Genomic DNA, 9,840 nt, shown 5'->3' with positions numbered 1-9,840 from the left:
TAATAAAAATACATTTTTAAGTCTAACTCAAACTGAAAATTATTCTACACCGATAAAAAAAAAAATTTATATTCTAAGCACTCTTATTAAATATTACTTGTGCAAGCATGTGGTAGGGCACTTCAGGAATTGTCAGTTGTCAGACAATGGAGGGTCTGTTTTAAGCACAGTATTTGCTGACAAAACGCAGCGTGTCTTTGAAAGAGAAATGAGTGCAGAGAGAATAGCTGCAGAGTTACAGACTCTTTCAGGAATCTGCACAGCTAGTCTTTTTTTAGGCTTGGGAGCCCATATTCTAGCCTGGACTAGAGAAAAAACTAGAAAAACAATGCTTTTATGAGTACAATAATGAGTAGTATATGAAGTATGAAGTCTTAAAGGAAAATTCAAGGTTAAAAGTGAACATGAAATCAGAATTTACATCATAGTGCACATTAAACCATATTATTATTCCAATTATTAGTGTTTTGGAATAATTATCAAAATATAGTAACTTACTCTGCATCTGAAGTGACTATATATTTAAGTTTACGTCATATTCTTTTTCACTCAGGAATGCCACATTATGGAAGTAAAATGGATTATGAAAATATATATATATATATATATATATATATATATATATATATATATATATATATATATATACATATATATATATATATACATATATATATACATATATATATATATATATACATATACATATACATACACACACCGATCAGGCATAACATTATTACCTAATATTGACCTTCCTAATATTCTGTTGGTCTCCCTTTTGCTGCCAAAACAGCTCTGACCTGTCGAGGCATGGACTCTACAATACCCCTGAAGGTGTGCTGTGGTATCTATTTCATCAATATGTTAGCAGCAGATCCTTTTAGTCCTGTAAGTTGCAAGGTGGGGCCTCCATAGACCGGACTTGTTTGTTCAGCACATCCCACAGATGCTCGATTGGATTGAGATCTGGGGAATTCGGAGGCCAAGTCAACACCTTAAAACCTTCCTGAACCATTTTTGCTTTGTGTCAGGGTGCATTATCCTGCTGAAAGAGGATAATGCACACAGCCACCAGGGAACACTGTTACCATGAAAGGGTATACGTGGTCTGCAACAATGCTTAGGTAGGTGGTAAGTGCCAAAGTAACATCCACATGGATGGCAGGACCCAAGGTTTCCCAGCAGAACATTGCCCAAAGCATCACTGCCGGCTTGCCTTCTTCCCATAGTGCATCCTGGTGCCATGTGTTCCCCAGGTAAGTGACGCACATGTACCCGGCCATCCACATGATGTAAAAGAAAACGTGATTCATCAGACCAGGCCACCTTCTTCCATTGTTCCGGGGTCCAGTTCTGATGCTCATGTGCCCACTGTTGGCGCTTTCGGCAGTGGACAGGGGTCAGCATGGACACCCTGACTGCTCTGCGGCTATGCAGCCCCATACGCAACAAACTGTGATGCACTTTCTATTCTGACACCTTTCTATCAGAACCAGCATTAACTTCTTGAGCAATCTTAGCTACAGTAGCTCGTCTGTTTGATTGGACCACACCGACCAGCCTTCGCTCCCCTTGGTCACCAATGACCCTGTTGCCGGTTCACACTGTTCCTTCCTTGGAACACTTTTGAAAATTAAAAAAATAAGTGTAAGTGTATTCTCACCATTTTGACATCTGTTATAAATGTTTAAAATGATTTAATGATTAAATTATATTGAACCACAGTGTAAGTTTTTGGTTGTCGCATTGGCCATTTTGTAATTTATTGTGTGTTACGTTGCATCCATATTGATGGATGATCCAAGTGTATGTTCTTCTGGTCATGAAACACTTCATTATGTTGCTAAACGAAGCTTTTTTCACCCATCTGGTCAGTGCCATATGTTTTTTCGGTGTGTTACCTTTAATGTCATATATATATATATATATATATATAAGATATTAAAGGTAACACACTGAAAAACATAAATATATTAGGCTGTAACCTCATGGGTTTTGAATTCTTTTTTGATGTCTTCACAAAGTACTTCCTCAAGTGTGCGCTTTGCCTGTATTTGTTCATTCTCACCTGCACATGTTACGGAAATGGTTTTGTTTTCATGAAAGGCATCTTTTCTTGTTTACGGAGTGTGCTTCCCCGGCCTCATTCGTTTTTCCATATAGATGAGGGGCCGGACAAGGTTTGTGCTATCCAGCCACACACATCAACAAAGCTTGGGTTAATGGAATTTTCCATGTAGGATAAGAGAGTTGAGGAGCGTTGCAGTTTTTCTGCTGCCCTCGCCAGCACCGTCAGAGGAGCTTCATGCCAGCAAGTACACACCTGTGCCGAGCAGCCCGGCTCCCTCCCCTGCTGTGCGTAACCAACCGTGCAGTGAGCTCGAGTAGGAGAATACCAAGTATATGTAGATTTGTCTCTACCAATGGCTTTATGTTCTTAGTCATTTCTCAAGGAAAATGTTACAAGCCTGGTGGCCATGTAGGAATAGTTCATCCAAAAATGTAAATTGTCATCATATACGCATTCTCATGTCATTCCAAACCTGTGTGACTTTTTTCTGCAAAGCTATAGTTTCTCATCAGAGCTCCTTTTCCATATAATATGAGTTGGGTTTGGGCTTGCAAGCAACACAAATGTATCATAAATGTGGTCCATGCAACTTTGTGCGCTATGTTCCAAGTCTTCCGAACACAATAGCTTTGTCTGAGAGAAACGGATGTGTTGACCAATCGTCATTGACATCAATGATGGAAATTTTTCCTCATTTTGTTATGTTACAGCTTTATTCCAAAATGGATTAGATTAATTATTTTCCTCAAAATTCTACAAACAAAACCCCATAATGACAACATGAACGAAGTTTGTTCGAAATCTTTGCAAATGTATTTAAAAAAAAATTTTATAAAAATCACATGTACATACGTATTCATATTTTGTTTCTCATGGTCGAAAAGTCCTTCAGGTGCCTTTTGGCAAACTCATGTGACTTTTACTGAGGAGTGGCTTCCGTCTGGCCACTCTACCATAAAGACCTGATTGGTGGAGTTCTGTAGAGATGGTTGTTCTTCTGGAAGGTTCTCCTCTCTCCACAGGGAAACGCTGGAGCTCTGTCAGAATGACCATCGGGTTCTTGGTCACCTCCCTGACTAAGGCCCTTCTCTCCCGATCGCTCAGTTTGACCGGGCGGCCAGCTCTAGGAAGAGTCCTGGTGGTTCCAAACTTCCTCTGTTTATGGAAGATGTAGGCCACTGTGCACATTAGGACCTTCAATGCTGCGGAAATGTTTCTGTACCCATCCCCATATCTGTGCCTCAATACAATCCTGTCTCGGAGGTCTACAGACAATTCATTGGACTTAATGGCTTGGTTTTTGCTCTGCCATGCACTGTTAACTGTGGGACCTTATATAGACAGGTGTGTGCCCTTCTAATTAATGTCCAATCAACAATCAAGTTGTAGAAACATCTCAAGGATGATCAGTGGAAACAGGATGCACCTAAGCTCAATTTTGAGTGTCGTGGCAAAGGCTTTGACTTATGTAAATGTGATTTTACAGCAAATATGTCAAACAAACTTCTTTCACCTTATAGAATTTTGAGGAAAATAATTAATTTAATCCATTTTGAATTAAGGCTGTAACATAACATGTGGAAAAAATGAAGCGCTGTGAATACTTTCCAGAAACACTGTATGTAACTTTTGCATTTTACAAGCTACATTTAATGACCTACAGTACATGCATTTTGCAGAAGAACATTGTTTTGGTTGTGCTTCGGCTCTGCGTGACTGTGCGAATGAATACGATTATACTTCTGTTCATAAAACATTCACTTCTAGGCTTAAGAGACGATCTCAAGCTGAAGATGTTGCTGTTGCTATACCCGTTAATAGACGCGGTACTTCCTTGAAAATAAATTCTAGCACTACAACAATCATAATGAAATTCATAATGACCCTTCACAATAGATAATGATTACAATGAACTCACAATGAGCTACATATGTATCTGTTCAGTAAAATACCTTACTCATGTTGAAAATGGCATCTCCTTGTCGCTTTTACAACATTTCAAATCCCACAGCCATCTCTGAAAAAACAGTGTGGATTCTTGTTTTATTACGAGTCTTGAGGTTTGAAACTTAGCTGGTCCATGTCAACCTTTCTCGCTCTTTGTGACAACTAACTTTTCTCTATTTATGGGTATGACAAGACACGCATGTGTGGGTGACGTATGTACACAAACTATCCCGACCGGTCTAAAATATAAACACTTATATATATATATAAATAGGCTTACCATAGTGAATCAGGGTTAGACAAAAACATGATTTGGAAGAATGATTGATGTGTTGACTCAGTATATTTACAGTAGATTTAGTTGATTTTGTACAAAAAAAAGTTACACAGTGTACCTGTAAATTCGGATTCATATGCTTCAAAGCACTTGGGCTATATAGTATGATTAGCATAATTCCCTTTTATTATACGTCAATGGTGCTTCTTTTGTCATTCACTATTATATTGAAAGTTCTGAGGAATTTTTTTTTTAATTTTTTAAAGGGGTGGTAAAACATTCTTTTGAAGGCTTGACTGTGTTTGTGGGGTGCACTGTAACATGTGTTCATGCTTCGTTTAAAAAAAAAAATCATTATTTTTCATATATTTGACCTTTATTCTACACTGCTCTGTCCCTCCTTGTAAAACGGTCTGATGGTTTCCGGGTTGTATGAAGCTGGTCCCTCAAAAATATGCAATGGGCTCAGATTGGTTAGCTGGCCCAGTGTGTTGTGATTCGCAAACCGAATGAGCATTTAACAGACTGGTTTGCAGAACAGCGTTGTCATCTGTTTACTTCCTTGCTACAACATACAATTAACTTATTACAGGAAAACACATCGATGAAAAATAAATCAGACTTACAGGTTGTGGCCCGTAAACAGCTTCTGTTTGTAAATCCAGCTTTCAGGACAAGCCGTTGTGCATATCCTGCATTGAACTCGCGAACATTGTGGAAGTTTTCCTCCGTGAAATGTGCTGCGGGAGGGAGCCCCGCGCGCGTCGTGCATGATTCACACTGGCCGTGTTTGTCTCACGCAGCTGACGTTGTGCGAATCCTGTATTGAACTCGCGAAGATTGTGGAAGTTTTCCTCCGTGAGATGTGCAGCGGGAGCCCCGCGCGCGCCTGTTCCCCTCCGTCTCAAACACACATGTGCATATAACATGCTGTATGTTAAACGCTCTGCAACGCACCCCCGTCCCAAGGAAGGCTGAACAAAGCAAGTACCCCAGACCTGCAATCCGGATGAAAATAACAGCGTTTCGTAGGCATTGCAGCAACACCACTCCAGCCTAACTATACCACAACAGCGCCGCGATACAAAATGGCCTCACCCCCCCTTATTTAATATTCTCGGAGGAGGGGTTTATGTAAATATTGAGGCTGGTGATGTCACCAACCCTGGAGGAATGTCTGTAGTCGCCTACTGGCCGTTTGCTGTAGTCCTTAGAAATTGATTTCTTTAAAAGCAAATATCTCCCTTTGCTTTACACTTTGAACGTTGTAACTTTGCAGATGTTGTTTATGCTCAAGCAGCAACATTACACGCTAGCTAAAGTTAGAATAGTGAAATCGTGGTTTACCACCCCTTTAAACACCTTTTGTCTTTCAAGTGGAAAAAATCATATAGGGATTTTGATGGTTACTAAGGTGGGGAAATGTTCAATAGATTTTAAAATCCATGAGTTTAAAGTTTTCATTTATTTTAAAGTAAAATAGTGAAAATTATTTTATCCATGAAAATGTTTTGAAATTAGTATAACTTAAATACTGATAATAAATGCCAAATAGAATAAACTAATAGGTACATACAAAATTAAAGAATGTTTCAAATAACACAACATATTCTGAACTTGTAAGAATAAATCTGTTAATCTAACATTCTAACTACGTAACAATCCTAATCGATTTTGCTAGTAACCAACATTTCAGTAAAGCAACTATTGTCAGTGATTTATTGGTAAAACTGATATATATCAATCAGCCTCTAGTTAGGAATATCATGATGGTGAGTAAATATGGACTGATTTAACATTTTTCAACTATTCCTTTATACACTCTTAAAATTAAAGGTTCTTTATTGGGATCTCTGGTTCCATGAAGAACCTTTACATGGAACATTTCCACTGCACTAAATGTTCTTTACAGCAGAAAAAGTTCTTTAAATTATTAAAATGTTGTTCAGTCTAAGAAAATACATGGATAACTGTTCACTGAGAGGTTCTTTGGGGAACCAAAATATGATAGCTGAAAAAAAAAAAACTTTTGGAAGGGTTCAGAAAGTGATGTTGGTGGTGAAAATGGGTGTAATAAAATTGTACAGCGTATCCATTTTATTTTTATTCATGACCAGATAAATATAAACTACTGTATATCACTCATATCTCAAGGTTGTTTTGTAAATTATGGTGGCACAGACTAGCATTGTGATGTTCAATTCTTGTCTGGTTGTTTGTCCAGAAGAAAGCACTGGTCTGGGAGTTTAGTGCCTGTTTTTGCTGTTGGATATGATGGGAAAACATTCGGTTCTCTCAATGGATCCAACCACATTTCTTCAAGGCCAACTTTATCAAGCCACACTCCAAGTCCTCTTTTTAGCTCCAATCTCACAACCCAGTTTTTAGTTGTCAGCTAGATGGTAATGAGCTGAATCAAATTTGCACTCATGGAAAACAAGCCTGTTTTCTCTGAATATGGTTACCCACCTTGTTCTCTTTATGGAATAAGTCTGCTTCAATCCAATATTGATGCCGAATAATTGATGCCACCGTTCAGTTTGTTCAAGTTATTTGGTTTGCTCCTTCATAAGGGCTTTTAGGCTGTATAGAAGCACTGTCTTTTATTTTTATTTATTTAACCTTTATTTATCCAGGTAAACTGTTTGAGAACCACTTCTCATTTACAAACATGACAAGAGGCTACAGGAATAAATCAGAACATACTCTACATAGTACATAGTCAAACACATGACACATAGAACAAACAATTGAATTAAAAATCGGTGGACCACAAAGAAAAGAAAAAAAGAAAAGAATTAAGTGCTTAATAAAGTGTAATAAAGTGGAATACTTTATAAAGCTTAATAAAGCTTAATAATACTCTATAAGCTTAATAAAGTGGAATAAAGTGTCTAGGGGCCGTATTGCATCCAACCAGCTCTTGTGAATGCCAGCACTAAGGCTTACTTCAAATCTCTGTACAAACAGAGACTAGAAGGTAAAATCAGGTAAACAGAGATGGCTTTCGCCCGAAACCCCAAAGATGACGTCAAAAGTGTACAGCTATAGGAGGACTCCCAGAACCTGATTATAAATGCAGAACAGAAATCTGACACAGTCTTGTTAAGAGGTGTTTTAATATCATATCCACTTCTTATCTATTTAAAGTCCACATGAAGACGGTCTTGTTGCACAAGAGTTCATTAAGTGATTCTGGGTCTCTGTCTGTCTTCATGTTGCTCATAGTGATCTCAGGGGACCGACTCTTTTTCTTCTTTCCATCTTACTGTTATGTTGGGACTCTGTTGCTCAACTCTAGTGCCGTAGCTCCCCCTGCTGGGCTGATAATTGAACATTCAGTTCCGTTTATTAATTTAAAAAAAAAATGGTCAAAGTATAGAAAGTATTTATTATTTTATTTTTTAATTGTAAGTTATGTATTTATAATACAAGACAAGAGGTGAAATCTTAAATAAAAAAAAAATTGATCAAAAGTGACAGTAAAACATTTATAATCTTTAAAAAATGCTTTGAATATTTTGACATTTCTATTCATCAAAGAATCCTGAAAACACAACTGTTTTCAACATTGATGATCATAAATGTTTCTTGAGAAGAAAATCGTCATATTCATATGATTTCTGAATGATAATGTGACACTTAAGACTGGAGTTATGAAAGTTAGTAAACATTTTCACTTGTGATATTTCACAGTACTGTTTTTACTGTATTTTAATCTAATAAATGCAGTCTTGGTGAGCATAAGAGACTTTTAAAAGGACAGGTGGTGTATTTAGTTAGATAGTTGGTTATTAAGTACTGTGAACAAATATTTACTCCATCCTGATTCTCTCTTTAGCTGTATATTTTTCTCTGAATGGAACCTGAGAAAACGAAGCATAGTTTTGAAGTCATTATTTAATTGATTTAATAGGAAAAGCCCCTGTGAAAGGTAATTGCCCCTGTGGGCTTGAAACGAAGGAAACAGCTACATTTTAGTTGGTAATTAGTTTTAGGAGACTGAACACAGACAAGCTTTATATATAGAGTGAAGTGGCCACTTAAAAACTTCTTCAGGTACAGGATGTTGCATCAAAGAAATTTTCCAAAACAGCTGAAGGGAAAGTTGAGATGATATAGCAGTTTGGAAAGGGTTGCAAATATTCAGCCATTTTCTTTGTCTGAATGGCTGAAAATAAGCTAAATGAAAGTTTTAGAGTGGTATAATCAAAGTCTCGACTTTGTATCCTGTTGTATCCTGTAGAGATAATGTGGCAGGACCTGAAAAGAACAGCTTGTACTTGTAGAATTTCCAGATTCATCAGTCTTTAGAATTGAAGGAACTGATGTTGTAATGAAAACATCCTTCTGTTTGTGTTTGTGCTCAGCCCGGCACGTTCCTGCGGTTCTACAATCTCCGTTCACTTCTTCAGAGAGATCCGGACCAGCAGACAGATCAACCTGAACATCTCAGTTTCCACCTTCATGGGGGGACGACATATGGACGAGGTTTACGCAGCCTTCCTGCAGAGAGCCCTGATCTACAGTCCCTCAAGAGGCAAGTCTGAAAACCACTGAAAATACCCGGGGTTTTTTTTAACAAAATGTTTCTATTACAAGAAATATATAATCACCATAACAAATTTGATTAGTGATGTAAAATGGTGCAAAATCTTAAACATTTCTTGATTTTGTCTCATAATGTTACTTCAGAAATCATACTTTTGAACGGTGGTGGTGTACACAGTCTGGATATATAAGAATTTGCTGAAGTTAAATGAGAGAGACTATAAGTCAAATTAATTTTCATTATAAAATAACTTCTGTGGCCCCTTAGCTGTCTACCTGACATTCTCCCTTCATGTCTCTTTCTTTTCTTCTTTCTCTCTCTCTCTACTGATCAACATTCAGTGTGCTAGAGAATCATGTCGATCTGGATGAGTATGGTGAAGTAAATGATGGCACGTTCATGGACGTTTGGTACACACCGCCTGAGGCTGTAGGTTGGTGGTGCCTCTTTTGCTTTCCAATTTATATCCAGTTTTGTGTCATGCTCAGCTGGCCTTCATCTGTATATGCTTATTTTTTCTTCTAGTCTTGCCAAATGATGAAGAACCAGGTATAGATATATTATTATATATCACTAGGTTTTAATGACTTCTCAAAAGCTTTTTCTCTATCACAGTATTAAACGGTAATACTAGGGGTGTGACGAGACACTTAGCTCATGAGACATGAGATTGGGTTCCTGAGAACGAGACAAGATTTTTGCACAGTATTTTTTTTTTTAAATCTTCAATGACAAATGTCATGACTGGAAAAATAGTCTGCAGGTGCATTTTGAAATGTTTTAACTAATAATTTCTAAAACAGTAAATAAAAACAGTATATATAACAAAAATAAATGAAAAAAAATGTCTTAGTCTTAAGTGCAAACAATAAGTGCAACCATAATCAAAGTACTCTCTCAATATTCAAAGTGCAAACAGTGACAAGAGCCAAGAGGTGGTTACAACTACACAGCCCAGCCTAACATAGCTTTGATATTGAGAGACAGTCT

At 37.4% G+C, this 9,840-nt stretch overlaps 1 protein-coding gene across 2 annotated transcripts in view; it reads left to right on the top strand.

The window, feature by feature from the left end:
* pot1 (protection of telomeres 1 homolog) overlaps nt 1-9,840 on the top strand; it is a 58,110-nt gene that overhangs the window by 33,622 nt on the left and 14,648 nt on the right. Inside the window, exons 11-13 of one of the 2 annotated variants that reach the window (XM_079808968.1) lie at nt 8,669-8,838; nt 9,192-9,283; nt 9,376-9,399. In XM_079808968.1, coding sequence (XP_079665094.1) covers nt 8,669-8,838; nt 9,192-9,283; nt 9,376-9,399 — 286 coding nt within the window. The remainder of the gene's footprint in view (nt 1-8,668; nt 8,839-9,191; nt 9,284-9,375; nt 9,400-9,840) is intronic. The other variant, XM_079808969.1, reaches the window with a different exon arrangement.

This window comes from Gobio gobio (genome assembly GCF_949357685.1).
Source record: "Gobio gobio genome assembly, chromosome: 25".
Lineage (NCBI taxonomy): Eukaryota > Metazoa > Chordata > Actinopteri > Cypriniformes > Gobionidae > Gobio > Gobio gobio.
Note: the sequence above shows the minus strand (reverse complement) of the source record. Positions and strands in the feature narration are given on the sequence as shown.